General features: G+C 39.0%; 1 protein-coding gene across 6 annotated transcripts in view; it reads left to right on the plus strand.

Annotated features, from left to right (window-relative positions):
* The first annotated feature begins 4,184 nt into the window (after positions 1–4,184).
* Positions 4,185–20,450, plus strand: part of LOC123959947 (dmX-like protein 1) — a 57,463-nt gene continuing 41,197 nt past the window's right edge. For 3 of the 6 annotated variants that reach the window (XR_006822410.1, XM_046034310.1, XM_046034315.1), the window contains exons 1-18: positions 4,185–4,523; positions 5,947–6,053; positions 6,548–6,741; positions 8,160–8,285; positions 10,987–11,064; positions 11,589–11,667; positions 11,773–11,917; positions 12,239–12,305; positions 12,526–12,710; positions 13,039–13,234; positions 15,605–15,785; positions 16,308–16,487; positions 17,258–17,487; positions 17,824–18,541; positions 18,997–19,118; positions 19,774–19,863; positions 20,043–20,145; positions 20,272–20,391. Coding sequence is in view for 5 of the 6 variants with exons in the window: in XM_046034310.1 (XP_045890266.1) it covers positions 6,655–6,741; positions 8,160–8,285; positions 10,987–11,064; positions 11,589–11,667; positions 11,773–11,917; positions 12,239–12,305; positions 12,526–12,710; positions 13,039–13,234; positions 15,605–15,785; positions 16,308–16,487; positions 17,258–17,487; positions 17,824–18,541; positions 18,997–19,118; positions 19,774–19,863; positions 20,043–20,145; positions 20,272–20,391 (2,707 nt within the window). In the remaining variant the exon portion in view is untranslated. Of the gene's footprint in view, positions 4,528–5,946; positions 6,054–6,547; positions 6,742–8,159; positions 8,286–10,986; positions 11,065–11,588; positions 11,668–11,772; positions 11,918–12,238; positions 12,306–12,525; positions 12,711–13,038; positions 13,235–15,604; positions 15,786–16,307; positions 16,488–17,257; positions 17,488–17,823; positions 18,542–18,996; positions 19,119–19,773; positions 19,864–20,042; positions 20,146–20,271; positions 20,392–20,450 lie in introns of all 6 variants that reach the window. The other 3 variants (XM_046034314.1, XM_046034313.1, XM_046034311.1) reach the window with 3 other exon arrangements.

The raw sequence follows: 20,450 nt of genomic DNA on the forward strand, positions 1-20,450 counted from the left end.
ACAAGATAATACTTTTAGTCAGTAATTCAGAATCAGCTGTATGTTTAGACTATGTTGTGTCACATATGTCTTTTAACACAGTGTTCTTTAACACAGACCTATATTGTATCATAGTGGTTTCCTGTTTCAAAAGGGAGACTGTAGAACAGAGTGTCTTTTTTGGGTGCCTGCACTAAAAAGAAACTGTTGCTGGCAAGTACACACTGTTACACAAACTCAATATCACACTGAACAGCAATATCCTTTCTATTACAGTACACTGTGGACTAGAGCTTTTCTATGATAGAATTCTCTTTTATTTTCTCTGTGAATGTTGTTCAAAGTCAAACCAACAGGTAGAAAACTGATGGTAAAACAAGACTGGGTGACATTATTAAACCAGGATGGTGTGTTTGTGTTTAGATGTGTGTAGACGTGGGCACAAGCCTGTGTGAAGAATCTTATGTCAATTCTTTAATGGACACTCATTTAATCGACAGCGATACAGTGGTTATGCATTTGTGTGCCATTTGTGTAACATCTAGCACAGTTATGCTATGAAGCTACATCTTTAATAATGCTGTGACCCACTTCCTGGCTGGGAAGTCAACAGTTTCATCATCACCACCATCCAACTGCCATGACAATAAATGTCACCAACCTTCTCTAATGTTACTGACATGTCAGCCATTTTAATTATTCATGCAGAGTGTCTGTCCCATTTTATCTCCAAATGCTTTAATTGACTTTGAAGCCTCCAACCCCCCATCTTCTTTCACTTCCCCATTCAACACTGTTTTGCCCATTAGAGTGGAGCTTGAGCAGACTGTGTGGAAGTACATCGCAAGCAGAAATTAAGAAGTGAGGTGCTGGCTAAATATTATGTAGCATCTGTATAAGATTATATATTTTGCTGTTTGTACTTTGTGTTTATTAAAGCAACATTATGTAAGATTTAGTGGTGTTTTATAGTGGCAATTTGGCACCCCTACAGTTTCAGAGTGTAATTCACGGCTGTCGTAAATAAGGACAGGTGTACACATCTGCCATGATATCCATACTGAGAATACCAAGCTAGCTTCTTCTTATAGCTAGCATGCTGATGAGTCTTGTTGGTGTGTGATGTGACGGCGTAAAGCATAACACCGTTCTTGAAATAGTTTCCCTGCCCAATGATTTCAGTGCTATATGGTGCAATACCAGGCGTTCAGAGATGTCATGCTCCCTTTTACAAGTCACTGTACTATTAAAAATTTTAAGATAAAACTACTACATAATGTTGCTTTAAATGTCATATTGCATTGAAGCAGTCTCATCAAGCTTGCAAGACATCGAGCAGCATTTCAGTCAACCTAATAACAACCATTCAAGTTATTTTTAGTCTGAAATTGTAATAATGTGAAATATTTATAACTGCTAATTTCTAGGATGAAAAAGGGAAATATGTACAGGATATAGAGGAAAAAATGTCACATAATAACGGCAGGAATGCTGGCCCAGTTCAACCATTTGCATAGGTCAAAGTAAACTGGAATGCTGTGTATTGAGCAAGAGTGACAGTGACACCCTGTGGTTATTTAGGCTTAGTGCTGTGACTATAAACAACTCCATCCCCCAGCTCAGACAAGAATAAGGCATATAACATACATTTTGATTAAATTTACATCTTATGACCAAACATTGTGAAATATAATTTAACACCACTAGAAAGTTCAGCCCTGGTTCAGAAATGATCAATCTTTCTTCACACTCAACAAAAAACTAAGGAAGCATGACTGACTCAGGAACATATCACATTAATTAGACACTTCATATATGATATGTGATGGCCCTCTGACTCTGCCACGGCCTGTGGGTTTGGGTCATGCTCATACTGTTGCTTGTGTTTTGTGTCTCCCTTCAGTTCCTGGTATAGGCGGAGCTTGTATTGGTGCAACTGGGTGCACCTGACCAGTCCATCCAGAATGCATTTAGGATTAGCCGCTTCCTATCTCTCACTCCATTGTGGGCTCTCCCCCTTGCACCACATGGTTTCTTTTGTTTGGTTTGGTTAATTTCCTTCCTTTTGTCATGGCCTATGAGCCAAACCTGGCGCCGTGTTCACTATAAGCAGTACAAACAGAACAAGTACTCAGATCCTTTATGTAGCCTTACCAAAGGCACAAAAAGCATGGTCTAAAAATACATTAGGCATACAAGTAAAGCTCCTGAATTCAAAATGTTACTTAAGTAATAGAACAGAAGTATTGTCAGTAAAGTGAACGCTATTATGCAGAATGACTCCTTTCACAGTGTTATAATTTTTATGGAATATTAGAATATTGCACCAACAAATATATGTAAGAGAATTTGAATGTTGTGGTCCATCAATATAGAGCTACTTTTAGTATACTTTGAATACTACCGGGCAGATTAGTAATATAGCACTGCATCATATCATATACATGTAGGCTATCATGTGTTTTTATCTCCACCAGGGAGGAGATCATGAATCGCCTGAGTACTTCTATCCGCAGCTCATCTTGTATATTACTGGACACATCAGTCTAATATTTTTTGTGCACATTTATGTTTGGTATGTGTGTTTATTTTGTGTTTGAAGTGATTCACATTTTTTGATTAACCTATTTTATTGACTGAGCCCTTTATAAACCTTGGACTTTCATCTTTTCAGCAGTATTCGCTATTTTACGTCTTTCTACGTTACTTACAACATAACAGAAGGCATTTCTGGCAATTGGCTAGGCTAAAAACAGGGCTTACCTAGTCTGTTACAGGTCACATTTTGGGCTTTGTAGTGGCTCAACAACTGACATCCATAAAACGTTTGGTCTCATCTTAAACTGGAGCATCTCCAGTTACTAACATACCAGATATGTCGCAGTTAGCCACAATACAAGATTAATAAATCCCTGTTTTTGTTTTCTTCGACGGCATCTTGGGAGTGGGAGATATGGAGGGTTGTGAGTTGTGTTTATCCTTTTTTCATTTCCGCTCTGCCTTTCTACATTGTCTCTTTAAGCTTCTTGAATTTTTCATTCACCCACGGCAGAGAAGTTTTCAGCTTTTTATATCTGACTGGAGTTACAGAATCTAAAATGTACGCCACAGCTGTTAAAAAACAGTGACTGCTTCTTTACAGACAGATCATGTTGTTCACTGGTACTAAAAAATGTGTTTGAGGCAGTAAAAGTTTGACAGAAGCGAGGAACAGGGAGTGAATTTAGGGTGCGGGAGCAAATCACTGTGGTGGGTTTGGGGTCAGGAGAGAGGAGTGGAACCTGGAAGAACACTGCGTTGAGATTAGAGATGGCAAAATCAATCAAGTTCACATCATCCAGAAAGAATAAGAACTCTATTGTAACATAATGACTAACAAAAATTCCTGAATAAAACTTGAAGTTTAGGGGGTTGGTATATTAAAACATATAAAGTGGCCCATTTAATCTTTAAACTCACAAAGGTGGAGAAGCAGCCAAGGGAGAAATGGGGAACAACTAAAATCATTGCTGTGCAATACTGCAAGCCACCGCCTTGGCTTGCCATTCTTGGCTGGTGGAAAAATAAGCAAACAGAAGTGAGTATCTCGAACAGCAGGGATGGAGATGGTTTTAACTGTGTTGAGACTGTGAGTAGGTTTTGCACACTGCCTTTCAGTGATCCTAACAGGAATGAATGAATTAGTGAGGAAAACAAAACCAGCACCAGCAGGACCCACACAGTCATGGACAAGGCCATGAAATACAGAGCCAGGATACTGGGAAAGGGTTTTGCTGAGGAAACCATCAATTAAGGCTAAAAGCAGTAAAGTTAATAAAATTACCAATTGTTTTGATCCTTTCCTGTTAGGATGCAACCTATCCTGTTTAAACAGCTCGCATTTTGTCCAGAAGGAATCAAAATGACTAACGTTAATAAATCCAAGTCCAAAATTTCCATAGGCTACTACTTGAGTAAATGTAGCTATTTGATTGCTTTCTACCACTGACTACACCGCCACAAGCTTTCTAAATATAGAATGATAAAAAATAATAGCCTCTACACAAATGTAGCCTGCGTTACGTTACCTTTATGTTACTTTATCTGTAGGCAGGAGTGTGCTATGCTGATTTTAAAAAACTGCCCCCTTGCGCTGCTGTCAAAACGCAACTACAAGCACCATGATGCATTGCGGCGAAACAGTCGCTATCATGACACATCTTCAATATAAGGAAAAGCTTCCTCCTTGGAAGCGTTTTATTTGCTAACCTTGGGAAGAGGTTCTGTCCTTCTGATGGTTAGCATTTTGAGTAGTAATTAAATAGCTACTCGTCTTGCCAAGCAGTGATGTCAGCTACTATATGTGTTTCACAAGTCATCTGCAGCTAGGTTTCTAGCTCAGGAGCTCGCTAAAATAGAGTTGCATAAGCTAGTGCGCGCTAACGCTAGCTAACCAAGGAGAGCGAATCCGTGACATTAAACGCTGAGAGTTACATTCATGAAAGAGAGACGTTGGAAGGGATAACTGTCATCGTTGTGTCTCCAGGACGTGTTACCATCACAGGGTACGTAAGTAGCTGGTTACTTTCTCTAACACCGGATGGCTATTAGCTAAACTTGACAGCTACGTTAGCGTTATGATAGGAGGACTTTAAAACAGCTAGCTAATGTGTGAAATGTTTGCTTAGAGTCATTCAGAAACTTAACTAGTTAAACGTTTTATGTAACGTTAAAAGGGTAACACAGTGTTAGTCGGATGTGTGTCATTTGCTTGTTGTTTTAATGTGGTGGCGAGTGAAACATTATCACGTGAGTTGCCACAGCACAGGAAGCATAACTCACATTTTCTCTAGTCATAATCTAGCCAAACGTTACTGCAGCATTTTATTTTTTATCAATGTTGTAGTCCAAACTTTCAAGGTATTATTTTATATTGTGACGTTAAAATGACAATACGCTGAGAGTGACGTCTGTAAAGCTTTAAGACACGTGATATGGATTTATTTTGTGCATCTTAGTTTTCTACATTGACCAAACCTGTGCATGCAGCAAAGTTTAGTGGAAAAAGACAAGTTGACACCGAATAAAGTGGATTAATCGGTCAAGAAGTGTTGTTGTAAGGTGGAAGCATGTACAATGACCCACTTGGCTCGCTGACACCTGCTCTGCACCCTTTTTAACAATGGCCTGTTTACATCTATTGGGTTTGCACTGTTACAAGCATAATTAGGTGAAATACTTTACATACCAAGGTATTTCTTGAAAGTCAGCACTCGTATTATCTGTTGTTACACACCCAATAACTCGTTCTACCTGTAGTTTTTCAGTACATCTGTAGAAATGGTCATACATTTGAATGCCTTATAGTTTTAAACGCTTACAGAATCAATCTAAAGCAGGGGTTTTCAAAGTCTGAGACTGTGGGCCTCCCCTGGACAAAGCTTGGGAAAAGGGCACCCCCCACCACCTCTTTAGTTTACTTAGCAAGTTTCGCTCAATTCCTGGATGCCTATGGGATCATGATTATATTATTTTATCCCATAGACACTCAACATTTGAGCCAACATAGCCTAATATTGCTGTTTGACATAACTTCTGACTACACCAGATAGTTTTAAAAAAAGGTCTGGCCTGAGGCATTTATTAGTTTCTGACTCTGATGGGAGGGGAAACAGTTCCCAAAAACTACTGTATCTCTGAACTCTCACACATAGGCTATTCTATGTGATCTCCTTTTGATAATGAAGTAATGTAATATTATTTCACTTCCATTCACTGAGCCTCCACTGAAACTGTTTGGAGCCCCCCTAGGGAGGCACGCCTCACACTTTGAAAACCCCTGATCTAAAGCACTATCTAACGACTTAACTAGGCAAGATTTCTATATGTGTTCTCTTTCAAAGAGTCATGCAGTTGCCTTTTTATTAAATGTGCAGTTACGCACAGATATGCATTCATGACAATAACTTCACATTTCTACGGGGGCAGTGTACAGACGCTGATGCCACACTGCTAGAAATTCTTGCCCCCCAAAGAGAATGAGACACTGGACTCACTGGACTCAATCACCTTGCTTGTTCCAGTTCCTATGCATGGTAATTAGTTTGTCATTAATCAAGCTGACTGCATTTATTTTTCAGTGCAAGAACGATATTGATAACCTCCTAAAATGTCTGTCACAATACATTACATGGATTTCAAGATAGGCAAACAGGATTGAATGAGCTTTGACACCAATATGCTTTTCTTCAGCTGTTTGTGTGCCAAATAGGTGTAGTGCTTATTTGTAGTGGGTCCTTTCACAATACAACCAGAATGTTTTTGTGCCCTATTTTAAGACTAATATCATGCAGTTTTGGAATGGTGCAGTTTGAAGAGCACTTGATGCCCTCTATACACACTATGGTTCAACAGAATCAATTTGCAGACCATCTATTTCCTCCTTGATAATATTACAAGTGCTGAGTGTTAAGTCAGTTTATTGTCAATGTCTGTTAGTCAGAAATATGCTCTTGGCTTGATGCTTCCTGAACCAAAACATTCTCTGTTTACATCTGTTTTTATCTCTTCCTTCCTCTCTTCCAAACAGCAAGTCTGTAGAGACACATGATTTCCCGTGAATCTTACCTGGAGTGGGAGGGTGTTGTGAGAAAGGAAAGAGAAGGAAGGAAAGCAAGGGGACTATAAACTAGAGTCATGAATCTCCATCAGGTCCTCACAGGGGCTGTCAACCCTGGAGACAATTGTTTCTCTGTAGGGAGCGTCAACAATGTGCCATTCACGGTAAGATATTTCAAGCTTTGAAAATATTTCCTTCCCAGCCATTGAGGAGGTTAAATTCTTAGGCAGTGTCCAAACTGATCTATCAGAACAGACTTTTGTTCATTTTATGAAAGCAGAGCAAAAGTAACGTATGGAAAAAGCACTGAGGCCAAGATTGCTTTGCTTACCCCATAGACCTCGAACTAAGTCAAAGTGACCCTGTTGCTAGTTTTGTCAGGTATTTTTAAGCCTCCGATGTTTGAAGTACTGGTCTTCTGTCTATCAAGGAACAAATCAAGTTAAGTAAAGGTGCAACGAAGAATCCACGAATGACAAATTTAGCACAGCCAATATGCTTTATGTCTTAAAAATACTTTTACTGCTTAAAACTGTCAAGTTTTCTTTTTACATGGGATGTTTTCTGTTAAAAACAAAAAACAAGATCTCATTACACATTACTGACTAAATTACTAAGAATTTTCTAAATGTTAATCAAGGGCAGTACATTATATCACACTGGATGCATCGATATGACTAATAACATTAATAATATGAGTAATGTAATGGCCCAAAATGTTTCTGCATTACAGGAAGTGATGCAATTTACGTTGAACTCATTTGAATAGGGTCAAAAAACTAAACTTGGTCACCAAAGATTTGGTCATCCTCCACTCAATTTTTTTTTTTCTCTGGGAAGTTTAAATTATTAAATTAGTTAAGATTCCATTTTAAATGAAAGTACCAACAGTCAGACACAAGTTGCCACAGGTTTTGCCAGCCCTCAGGCCATGGGGCTACCTGTGCTAAAAATATATACTCCATGATATAAAAAGGAACTTTAGAGGAAGGCATTTGCCAAACTACTACTACTACTTAATTGTCCACAATGAACTCCCTCCATCAATCTATTAGGGATGTGTTCTCTTGGACAAATGCTTAATTACATCAGTGACACTTGCATTTGAATGTAGCTTATGTCTTTGTGTTATGTTAACTCCAGTATAAGTTAGAACAGGCTTAATAGTGCAAAAGCACTTCCCTTTAATGCAGGAAGCCCTTGTTTACGTTTGAAGAGTGTGCCGCATGTCTGAAATACAAAGGCAGTACCCCTGACTGCTTTTGCACTCTGTGATCTCAAAGCCAACTCTATGAGATGCTACTCCCATGCTATTTAGAGAATGGATCAATAGGAGAACTATTTCTGTCCTTCTGGTCCTCTTGTGAAGGAGACAGAGTCACAGTGAATCATGGCTCATGTGAGATCTACTTCTGAATACTAATCTTATGTGCTTGTATGCCAGAGCTGTTGTGTGGTGGCATGTTTGCTGCAGTGACACTGGTTCCAGGCCAAGTGCAGTTCAAGTGACCCTTCATGCAATTCTCACTGGGTGTCATCGTCATCTCTCTCCCCTTCTTGCTGTCTCCTTGTCTCTTAATAGGCCTATGCATCAGGGTGTGACGTGGTGATTTTGGGCAGTGACTTTGAGCGACTGCAGATCATCCCAGGGGCCAAACATGGCAACATCCAGGTTGGCTGTGTCGACTGCTCACTGCAGGGTAGACAGGTAAGAGTAACAGACTGGTGCTCTGTCATGTTGGGTCCTCAGGCAAACTGGGATGCTCCTGACATACCATATCATTTCTGTTACAGCACAAACATTGTATTTTAAATGAATGCTTAATTTTTAAACGTTAACTGAATGTGTGTATATATATATTGTGCCGGTAATCATTGGAAAGCATCAATTTTCAAATGAGAAAATGGGCATTATGTTCATCTTTTTTTTAAGTGGAGGTCAATGTTGTATTGTAGATCAATGGAAGATAAAAGATTTGCTACATAAACTGCTGCCACCATATATAAACAATGCAGGATGTGTTTAATACAATAATAATGCACCATATTAGATCAAACTGCAACAATAGGGGATCAGTCAAAAAGAAAAAGTGAAGGCATAAAAAATGTGTTTATGTAATTGATGGAATGCATTTTTGATCAAGTGTTGTAGGCAAGCTCAGTTCAGAGTGTTGAGATTACGCAATGGATCCTATCCAAATTTTGCTAAAATGTCCAGGACTCTGCTCTCTTCGGATTTTGTTATAGATTAACTGTGTTGCAAGGCCCATTAGTGGCAAGCTCCGTTGTCCGCTTAATAAGTGTTGAGAGCTTATGTTTTCAGTAAGTACATTTGTTGGCAACATCAAAGGCTGTTTCAATGAACTTGAGCTTCCTGTCATTAACTCCAAGTGAGGGAAAAATCAGCCAGTAAAGAAAGTAGTGGTTTTAAGTGTTGGTGCAAACAAAAGGTCTGCTGTGATGTGTTTGTAATTTGTATCCGGGACAGATCTGCAAGAATATATTAATGTTATGTAGTCTTTCTGATGTTTCTTATTGAACCCTGTTCCAAACTAAAATCCTGCACTGCAAAGCTGCAAAATGTTGCCACAGTATTCATTGCTCCTCTTACTTACTGAGTAACAATGCTGCAATCAAACAAAAAAGGGACTATTCCAGGATTACTACAACATCATAAGCTTGACAAATTACTTCATAAAGATAATAAAGGCAGAAGTCATCATTGCCAGGCCATCACTGTTATCTAGGTTTATTTTTTAATTGGGGATGGTGTTGCCCTTATTAAACCAGCAGACAGGCCTGATTTAATTCAAATGAGGGGGGAAAAATGCACACCCAATCCTTTACCACTCCCCTCATGTGATGTTTAATCCAATTCACTTCGGCCACAAGTAGCCTCACATGCCTCCAGCATGGTCTAGCATCTGTTTAAGCATGCTCAGTAGTTGTGCTTTCCACCTCCACCCCATTGCCCCTCCCTATGCTGAGATGTTTGCAGTGCTGTTTGTTGACACAGCATTGCTGAGCACTTCAAATGCATTTTATAAGCATTAATGACCCACTGCAATGAAACGTGTTTTCCAAACTCATTATGTTGAAGGTGTCCATAAGTTAAATAATACCACATTATTTTGAGACATCACTTAACTTAGTGCAGATAACATTAGTGTTCATCCAGGTTGCACTGAAGAACTTGCTGAATAACTACATTGATAACTTTCATCAAGAGCCATTTATTTGAAGCACAAAACAAGCAAAAACAGTCACAATGTTTGAACTCTCTGTTAGACTGCCTCACAATTTGAAGGCATATTTGTTGACGTCAGGAAGCAGTGGCATTGTGTCAACTTTTGCTAAAACAGCAGGTTGTTCCTCGTTAAGTTAAAAGGAACTTAAAGATGTCCGTTGTAAAATACTTGCAGCATAATACAATCTCAAAATCAGCCAGAAGGATAGCCATCATTATAACCACAGGAAACTTAATGTTTTATATGTGTTGACAAATTTATTCCCTTGACTAGAGCTACAGTATATTTTTAGCTATTTTACAGCATAGATGTGAATCATTTTACGCTCCATTGGAATTTGGTGAAACATGAATTGTGTTCTAAAGAAGGATCTTTTTTCCTTTGTGTCATCGTGCTGTGTGCCTTTGTCTTGTCTAGAAAGATTTTATGAGACTTGTACATGTGACGCCTTGTGTGTGAGTGCCTATGTAAAATAATATGTGCACATCATTGCACGGGCCAATAAAGCTAATTTGAATTGAATTGACTCACTCCTTTTATGGTATTTATTCTCTGACAGTCAGCATATTATTTACCCCATTAGAGACACAGCATGTATTATCCAAGGCCCGGACATTGTTACGCTTGGAATTTGCGGTCACCATAGAAATCTCACCTATTCAGTCTGTTCAACATTGTCACTGTGGCTCCCACGGAAAGCTCTTGAGCATGTAGCCCTAACCAATGCTTGAATAAGATGTGTGCGTATGGTAGACAAGACATGGTTGATTCAACACAGGTTCAAGGAATTCTGGGTTTGTTGTCCAGAGACTATACTCATTCACTGTTCAGACATGTCTAGGTTTATATAATAAGCTATAGATGTTTTTGTTTTCTCCCAGTTAGGATCTTGAAGAAGTATCTACACTTACTTTACTGTCATTTAACATACAGTTGATACTTTTGCAATAGAATGCTCTTCATTGTGTGTTTCAAATGTTGTAAGTTTAATGGTAATTTACAACAATAATTTTTCTTTTTTTTGTATATTTAAAAATGGAATTGGAATATAATATGTGGAATAATATATATGATTCTTGCAAATATGTTTTCAGTGATAACTTTTCATTCTGTATCAGAAAACATGTCTTAATGTTTAACATTCCCTTTTTCTGCTCACAGATTGCAGCTTCCTATGGAAGCACTGTGTGTGTTTTTGAGCCTGTTCAGGACCCAGATCAAAAAGACACATCGCTGACTGTGAGTAGCCCACATTATCTTCCAGTCACAGTCTGGTCGTGCATGTATTCAGAGATCGAGACTTTTCTCTTTCAAGCGAGTTGATATTTGAAATAGAGCAGAACATTGTTCCTCCAAACACACATTCACGTTCTTACTGAAGTATTGTGCAAAGTCTTGCAATCATGTTTACTGTTTATTCCTGTAATGTATTCAGTGCAGAAATCCTAGGTTTGCTATGTCAGTGTTGAACAGCCTTCTGTTGTTACACAAGTCAAAGGTTAGTCATAAGGAATGGAAAATTTTACGCATTTTAAACACAAGGCAGTGCCTCTTTCATTGCAGAAGTTCCCCACTATTACAGCTGCTGTCTATGTGGCCTGATCACATGTGGCTCACATGAAAGCAGCCTCACTGTTGGTTCTTGTTATGTAGTTGAAACTGCTTATATAATGGACAAAATGAAATGCTTTTTTAGAGCCTGTCATATTTGAATATTTATTTATTTATTTTTTTAATGTTGTCTTTATTTATTTTTTGTACAGACGGTGAACTGCCAATGGCAGAAGACTGGTCAGTTTGTATTAAAGTCCATTGTACGGAACCTGGCCTGGCATCCTACAGGTACTTTGATACATGTATTTCTTTTATTTTAAACAAATCATATGATACGTTAAAGATGTGAGTGGTATCTGTCCTGAAAGAGTGAATGTGTTTTTGTGTATATAGGCAGTTCTCTCTTAACTGGCTCTAGTAGCCTCCAGTTGTGGTCTTATATTGATGGAGTGAAAGATGAAGCTGAAGATGTGGTAAAGCAAACAGACATTACCATAAGAGACTCTCTGTCTTGCTGGAGGTGCATCTGGCAGAGCAAGTAAGAACTGTTGTTTATTGTGCAGTTAAGATGGTAATTTTATAGCTTTCTTTTTTGAAAGGAATGTTGTTTTTCCATAAATTTACTCACCCTGGATAACTTGTTACATTATCAATACTATTTGGGGTTCGTTATGACCAGCAATATAGATGTTTTTATAATGTGTTTTGATATTTCAATACTTAAACTTATCTTATTCTGTCTTAAACTGGAGCTGTCACTTACTATATATTTTATATCTGAAAATGCAAACATGTGTAGTATTGAGTATAAAAAGTACTGTAATTTAACTTTTTTTTTTTTTTTTTTTTTTTTCTGAAGGACGGCCTCTCCAGTCAGTTTAATAAAGTTCTCCCCTGATGGGGAATTCTTTGCTACTGCTGGACAGGTGAGAGGTTTTTACCAGGCTTTGCTAAACCTGTATGGATTGTGATGTAAACTAGTTTGTGCAAGTCATGTTTGTATTGTTTATTTACACTGACAAAGACACACACTGTAAACTCAGCTGTAACTTAAGGTACTGCTTTACCTTAGGCCTACAACCTACTTGTTATGGGACATCCTCCAGCATAGCATCAATTATATCCCTGTTTGTCCCTCCTCTTCAGGATGACTGCCTAGTAAAGGTCTGGTACAGCACCAGTAAGTGGAAGTCAGGTGTTTCCAGACTCTTCACACCTCCAGAACCCAGTGTCAGTGTCCAGGGACAGCTGGCCTTTTCCTTTATCTACCTGGCCCATCCCCGCTCTGTTACCGGCTTCTCTTGGAGGAAGACCAGCAAATACATGCCACGGTATGGACACTGTCAAGGCAGAATTTCACAGTCCCCTTTCTGTAGCCATGATTCACTTTGACCTAAGCTGACACAACTTTAACAATTGCACAATAACGACTAAATCAACACAAATTTTGCATAACCTGTTTCTTAGGCCTGTTTTACTGGGTAATTGTGTCATTACCCCTTTTGTTAGCCTACACTTTTTGACCTGTTCTTTAACTTAACTGTTTACGTGTTTCTCATTTGACCTGCTGTTGAATAGTACTATTGGCATTAGATGATAGAAGTTCAGTGCCCTCCACTGGACTTCAGCCTAAACTCTTTCCCCTCTCTCTCCTAACAGAGGTGCGGTGTGTAATGTTCTGCTCACCTGCTGTAAGGACAGCGTATGCCGGCTTTGGGCGGAGACGCTGTTGCCGGGTGACAGCCTCCTGTCCGGTTACTCCACCTCTGGCCAACACAGTGACACACTTGGATGTCCTGGCCCTTCTAGCAAAAACTCCTGCAATGGGAAGATGCAAGGAAGAACTGCCCAGGAAGTAAGCTACTCTAATGTAATTTTTGCTAAAGAGAGAGGGGGCAAAATATCAGAAATACTTCTCACTATAAAGGTATAATTCAACAGCACTATAACTGTAGCGTCCAAAATGACCATAATATTGAATCAACCTTGCTAAAACCATTTCAAAATAATATAAACATGATCACTTTCATCAAGCATAAATAGAATAGAATTAATTGCAGGACCATTGTATAAGACTGCATTAGTTTTAGATACGTGCACCTTACAAACTTGCAACTGAGTGTATATCTAACTAAATATAGTAGTAACAAGATTCATTTATCCAAGAAGAGAGCAGGAATTCAGTAACTAAAACCCAAATCACATCATAAAATGGAACTTAAAAATATATACTGTTTCAATGTCAGTGCCATAATTTTTGTTGTTCACAAATTGAGATAATTGGAAGACCTCATCTAAAAGCACTACATCAGAAAATTTAAATGTTTCCAAAAGCTAAACCACTTAGGTCATTATTTTTTTAAAGCTTTATCACAGTGAGAATATTGTATATTTTGGTTTCAAAATGCTGAAAGAATCACCATAATTTTATTAATAGTGGGAAAATAAATGGCACAAATGCTAATTTGCCCTATTTGGAAGTAGAAGCCACTTCCAACCCACTATATTTGCACCACTGCTAATGTAGGACATTAGGGCGCTGCAGAGATGAGGGAACAGCAGCGAAAGATGGTTAAGAAAGAAGATAGAAAAAAACAGAAGCTTAGTGAAGTTTAAAGGGAAAATGAACTGGCTATCCAACATGAACATGGTTGAATCTTTGTAGGTCTTAAGTCCAGCATCAGTGAAGAATATTGGCCTCCTTTCTGTAATCACCTAGCTAGCTCACATTTGTTATGGTGGTGTGTTCTGCTTTAAGTGACCTTCGCTGTTGCTGACAGCCTTACCAGGCCTCAAACACAATACTTCCATCTATTTTAATATGGACATTTAAATGGTTTTGAGTCTCACTGGCACTTACAGAGCTCAGGGCACATTAGATTACAGGAAAAATAGGTATGCAAATTTCTCTGCTGTGCCTTGAGGAGAGTCTGTAAGAGTACATGTGTGGAATTATTCATTAAAAAAAAATCACAGACTGTGCTGGATGGTCCAGGCAGTAGTCTGAGCTAACTCTCCGTCTCCAAAACTGAATGGATGGACAGTACAGAGTGGGCCCCATTTTGAACTCTATTTTAGTGTGATGCCTCAGGGTGGGATGAGCAGGACAAGATTTATGGCAAAATCAATGAAGTTAATTAAGCCCAAAGTTTCTTGATAAGGATCCTGTTTGGGAACCTCCAGAGGAGAAAGTGATATGAGATTCCCAATCCAATTCCATAATCTCATTTCTCTACATAGATATAAAACCTTTCATAAGTATTTGTACAAGTCAGTATGGCACATGCATGTTCAAATAGACATTTTTTAGCAATATTTTACAAAGGACTTCGTTGTGCGTGTGATAAGCACATACATCTCAGGAATACTTCAGAAACTTCAGCCTTATGCCTCCTACAATGTTAATCATTCTACACAAGAGAAGCTGCATAAAATCAGTGAAGAAAGCAACAAGCCCATTATTGTGTTAAGTTGTGTCCATGAGCCTAAATATGCTCTGTCTTTCAAACTTTCAAACATTTGAGACTGCTGTTAAAGGTTGCTACCTTGTCCTGAGCATTAACAGAGGCTCAAGTCTGGAACTTTATATTTTTACTCCAAAACAACAGAAAAAAACTAAATTATCTAACCTGACTAAGTACTAAATAAAAGTTAGTTTTAATTTCAGCTTCCTTTACACGTCCCTATCTCTCAGCCACTCTTGTGTTTGTCTGTTTCTGCTCTGTTTTTTTTGTTTTTTTTTAATTGGGCAGTTAACTTTAAATGTCATTTAAGCTTCCATTTTATTCAATTAAATATCATTATAATCCCATCCCTAAGAGAAACACCTGTTCCCCAACGCATAGTCGCTCAACTCAGACTGGGAGGAGAGTAGTGAAGCTCTATTAGTTGGCACAAGTTGATTCATTCACATCAACCTCCTAAAAAAAAAAACTGCATCTCTGTCAGCCTGAAAGGAGTAACAGGAAACTTGCAACCCTATAAAACTCTTCACATGTTTTTTAGGTAAATCTAAATCTCTGTGGAGGTTCACGCAAGATCCCATAGTCTCTATGATTTGTACACATTTGTAAGCTATGAAAAAGCAAGCAAACTACATTCATAAAGTATAGATGTAATTTCTGTAACCATAATCATCCCATTTTTGACATTAGAATTTCAGCATGTAAGAACACATTAACTAATGTTTATTAAATATATTGAGTAATTATTGTTTTCCTCACAGTTGAATTTTCAGGAATCACTGCACAGCTCCTTTTATCGGGATGTGCCCCAGCCCTCACTGACTGGCTGCCTGCCTCACAATCAGAGCCAACACTACAACCACAAGAAGAGCAGCAGCATCATGCCGCATGCCAATGCTCTCTGCCACTTTCACATTGCTGCCAGCATCAACCCGGCCACAGGTTAAACATATTTATTTCTGTAATCTGTTGATCGTCATTACGAGCACCTTGTTGAAACCCCAAATCACCAGATTTAGAGAAGAATTTGTAGGATAACATGAGCGCTTCCTAAGCCGTAGAGACTGCGTAGGTTTTTAGCTCTGCTTGAACAAAATCAGCTGCAGGTCAGAGGGCTTCACCCTGTATTTTCTATGGGAAAAAATGCTGTAAATGTTGTATATTGCCTGAGGTTGTTTATTTAACATCCCAATGAGCTTTTGTGCTCAGTGAGAGCTGCTTTGAGTAATTGGAAGGCATTTTCATTTTGTTCCTCCATGTGTTGTGGTAGCTTAATTTGACCTGAATCAGGGCAAAATCTTGAAGATTCTTTCAGCCTTGAGGCGAAGAAGTCCTGTAGGATTGTATTTGCAAGCTTGAATTATGTTGTAGCATACTTCTGCATGTCCCCAATCTAATGTAAACTCTTATTAATAAAACTTTTCTTTCTTTTTCTAACGTCTTTAAACCTTATCTTTATCACAGACATTCCTCTGCTGCCCTCCATCTCCTCTCTGAGTGCCGTGGATGACGAGGAACCTGGAGGTCCTTTTACTGTCCACTGGCTCAACAACAAAGAGCTTCATTTCACCTTAGCTATGGAGGTCTTTCTGCAGCAGCTCCGAGGCAGCCTGGAGCAACGGAACAGCGGATGCTCCCATGAAGGTACAGAAAAGTATTTTGATGAGGCATTAAATATATAATATGGAACTTTCTGCATTAAAATGTCTAAAAATGACTAGATCTATGTTATATTTTTTTTGGTAGTGTATTTAGATTATCCCCAATGTTTTCAAACCTAGGGAAGTCTGTAATTTTAATCAAGGTAACGGTGCGTTTCATTTGGTCACCTGTCAGTGGCGTCAGACGCCCTTTGTTCATGTGTCTCTGTTGTGGTTGTCTGCCAGATGTTGTCATAAATTGACTCTTTATCCAATGTTAAGCCACGTTTTTATCATACTTTTTAGATCTAGGTCGTTTTTTAACTATATATTTTAACCGGATAAAGGATTTTAGTCATCGCATGTCTGGATCCTACACTGATTTTTAATGTGAAACTACTTTTGTAGTGTTTTAACTAGTTTTATTCACCTGGTCTGTTTGTTTTGAAGAGAAGACCTCTGCAGATAATTCGGCTCTTGGTAAAAATCTCCTGCACAATGAACACTGAAGGACTCCTAACACAACAGCTCCCATGATCCCATGCAACTTCACGACATCATCAATCTATGTCTTTTGGTTTGATCTTTTTGATCCTAGCAGAAGAATATTACATACTGGGTGTTTAATAATTTATTTGAAGGGTTGTGCATATAAAGCAGAGATAACACTGTCGACACTAGACTCTGACTTTCATATCGAAGAGTCAAACTTACAAATTGCGTTATGCTTTGTCTTCCATACTGATTTTCACAATGGTTTGCATTCTCTTCCAGAGCCTGAAGATGAGGATAACTTTCATGAAGATAATAGTACCAGGCCAAGTGACCCTGAGGCTGGTGAGCTTCCTCTGGCAGCAGTGAAGCACCAGGTAGACGTGCTGTTAGAGGAATGGAATAAAGGGGCAGACATGTTGTTCAGTATCCATCCCATGGACGGCTCTCTGTTAGTCTGGCACGTGGACTGGTTAGATGAATACCAGCCAGGCATGTTCAGACAAGCTCAGGTATTTTCGCTGTTGATGTGGTTTAGGTATATGTAAAACAATAAATATGAAATGTTGTATGTATGTATGTAGTTGTTGTTTTTATAAACAAACTTCTTAAAGCAGAATAGAAGAATTTCAGCCCTTTGTTTTGAGATAATTTATTTGTAAAATGAGTAAAATGATCTTCAGTCCCGTCTGCCGTTAGCACATGAGAACTTTTAGCTGCTTTCTAATGTCACAATTTGAAGCTAAAAAAGAATGACTTGATTGAGTCATTCGTATCACTGACTCTGTTTGCTGTGTGTTTTACTTTCTTTAGATTTCATTGCTATGATGTGTCTCTTTCTCTCTCAGGTGTCGTTTGTGTCTCGTATCCCTGTAGCGTTCCCTACAGGCGATGCAATCTCTCTGAGCCACAGTGTGGTTATGTATGCCTGCAACAAGAATGTGGATCTGGCTATCCAGCATGGAAGACAACGACCGCCTGGGAGCACATTACCTCAAACCAAATCTGCTCTAATAAGCTACGGAGGTCAAGGAAAAGCTGCACCCAGCAGTAGTCTTCGACTAAGCATTTTCACCCCCAACGTCCTTATGATCTCTAAACATGCTGATGGCTCCCTGAACCAGTGGGCTGTCAGCTTCGCAGAGGACTCCGCTTTCTCCACTGTGCTTAGCGTCTCTCACAAGTCACGGTACTGTGGCCACCGCTTCCACCTCAATGACCTGGCCTGTCACTCGTTACTCCCTCTCCTGCTTACCACCTCACACCACAATGCCTTGAGGACCCCAGAGGCAGACAACATCCTGACCCCTCCGGACACCTGCTCCTCTGGTTTCTCTCATTCAACATCTCTATCCCGTGGCTCACGGCCCAGCCGGGTGTCCCTGGGCATGGTTTCCCAGGATCCCAATGCGATCTACAGTGAGCTGATTTTATGGAGAGTGGACCCTGTCGGCCCTCTGTCTTTGTCAGGCGGGGTCTCTGAGCTAGCTCGGATCAATTCTCTCCATGCATCAGCATTTGCTAATGTAGCTTGGCTGCCCACGCTCATTCCCAGCAGCTGTTTAGGTGAGAAAATATTTTTAATGTTTGGAAATTGTTGAGGACTTAAGTCTCTGTTTAAAAATTCCCATTCTTTATTAAAGTTATTTTGCTTCAGTAATATGAAGGAAATCCAGTTATTTTTTTCTGAATAATTAATTACCAAATGAGACTAGCTTTGGGAGGTAAAATCTCCATAAATATAATTTTTTTTTTTTAGTTCATTTTACCCTCATTTGTATATAAATAACACATTCATGTAAAAACAACTCTTCAACTTATTTACATAAAATCCATGAAATTCCAAATAGTTTCCCACTATTAAAGTTGTTACCAGAGTCTAGTTTCAGTGATTGGTTGTTTGTTAAGTGTACTATAGCTCAGTATTCTGTATATATGTTTTGTCTCTTGTTTTTATGTTTATTCAGAAAACAAGCATAATAGCATACAACATTCAATTTATTTTCTTTCTTCCTCTTTAGGTGTGTACTGTAACTCTCCCAGCGCCTGCTTTGTGGCAAGTGACGGCCACTCACTCAGGCTGTATCAGGCTGTTATTGAAGCTAAGAAACTCCTGAGTGAGCTCTCCAATCCTGAGATATCCGTAAGTCATCAAACAGGATTCTCCAACTCCAGCAAACTCTGCAGGGTATAGTTAGCATTGCAATAACTAGTTTTTATGCACCCCAATAATGATACATCAGTGTTTCTTCTTGGACCTTTACAGATTCAGCGAGGTAATAAGGTGTTGTTAATTTGTCTTGCCACTTCATTAGTGTCAGCCATGGAAGACCAGGTAGAAAAATTACATAAAAGCAGAATTGGATAACATGTGAGAAATAAGTTGAATGATAGTGATCCATCCATCCATCCATCCATCGTCAACTGCTTATCCTGCGCACAGGGTTGTGGGGGGCTGGAGCCAATTCCAGCTGACATTGGGCGAAAGGCGTTGTACACCCTGGACAGGTCGCCAATCCATCGCAGGGCATGATAGTGATCCTTCTTACCCAAATCAGCAGAGTTGAATCAAGCAATGTGACAGTTGATATTTAGTTTTTATGATGTATTAATAGTCATTTTTTGAAAGAGATTCTTTTTTGCATTGCATAAAAACAGCCTGTTGCTTTCTTCGAGCAATTAACGTAACAATAGTTATATTTTTCTAAATTGCCACATTAAATGTATGTTTTGACATTGTAATAGTGTAATACATTAGTGCTGAAGTAATGAAAATGTTAATGTTTGTTTCACTTTAGAAATATGTTGGGGAGGTGTTCAACATCATCAGTCAGCAATCCACAGCAAAACCCGGGTGTATAATAGAGCTGGATGTCATTACTGGCTTTGTAAGTATACATAAGACCAAGAGAAATGAATCTGTAAATAAATTTCCCTTGCTCTTTCTGTGTGTCATCTTCTGTCGAACAGTAGAGAGACTCTGTAAAGGTCTTGGATGGACAGAATATTAACAGAAATTTCTCCACTGAAATGAAGTGTTGGTAATAGCTGCTGTTGTTTGCTACAGCAGGGGAAGGAGACACAGCTCCTGCATGTTTTTGAGGAGGATCTGATCCTCGGTAGTGAGAGAGCAGAGACCACGCAGGAAACTCCTGATTCTCCTCACACTGGTATAAACAAAAACACGTTTTTTACTGCTCTAAAATTTTTTAAGGTTTAATATCAAACATTTGCTCCACTTTCAAACACATCGATTCAGTAATATAATATATAATATGTGTGTGTTTACCATACAGCCTCTAGCGAGCCGGCCTTCTCGGCACGTTTTTTCCTCGTGGTGGTCGAATTGACCCCAGCAGGTCGCTCTCTCCTCCACATGTGGCATCTCCATCTTGCAGCTCAACCTGTCACCATGGGTGGGTACATTGAACAAAAGACTTAGGGTTCACATTATGTAGTAAACATTTGATTGACT

Source organism: Micropterus dolomieu, linkage group LG21, assembly GCF_021292245.1.
Source record: "Micropterus dolomieu isolate WLL.071019.BEF.003 ecotype Adirondacks linkage group LG21, ASM2129224v1, whole genome shotgun sequence".
Lineage (NCBI taxonomy): Eukaryota > Metazoa > Chordata > Actinopteri > Centrarchiformes > Centrarchidae > Micropterus > Micropterus dolomieu.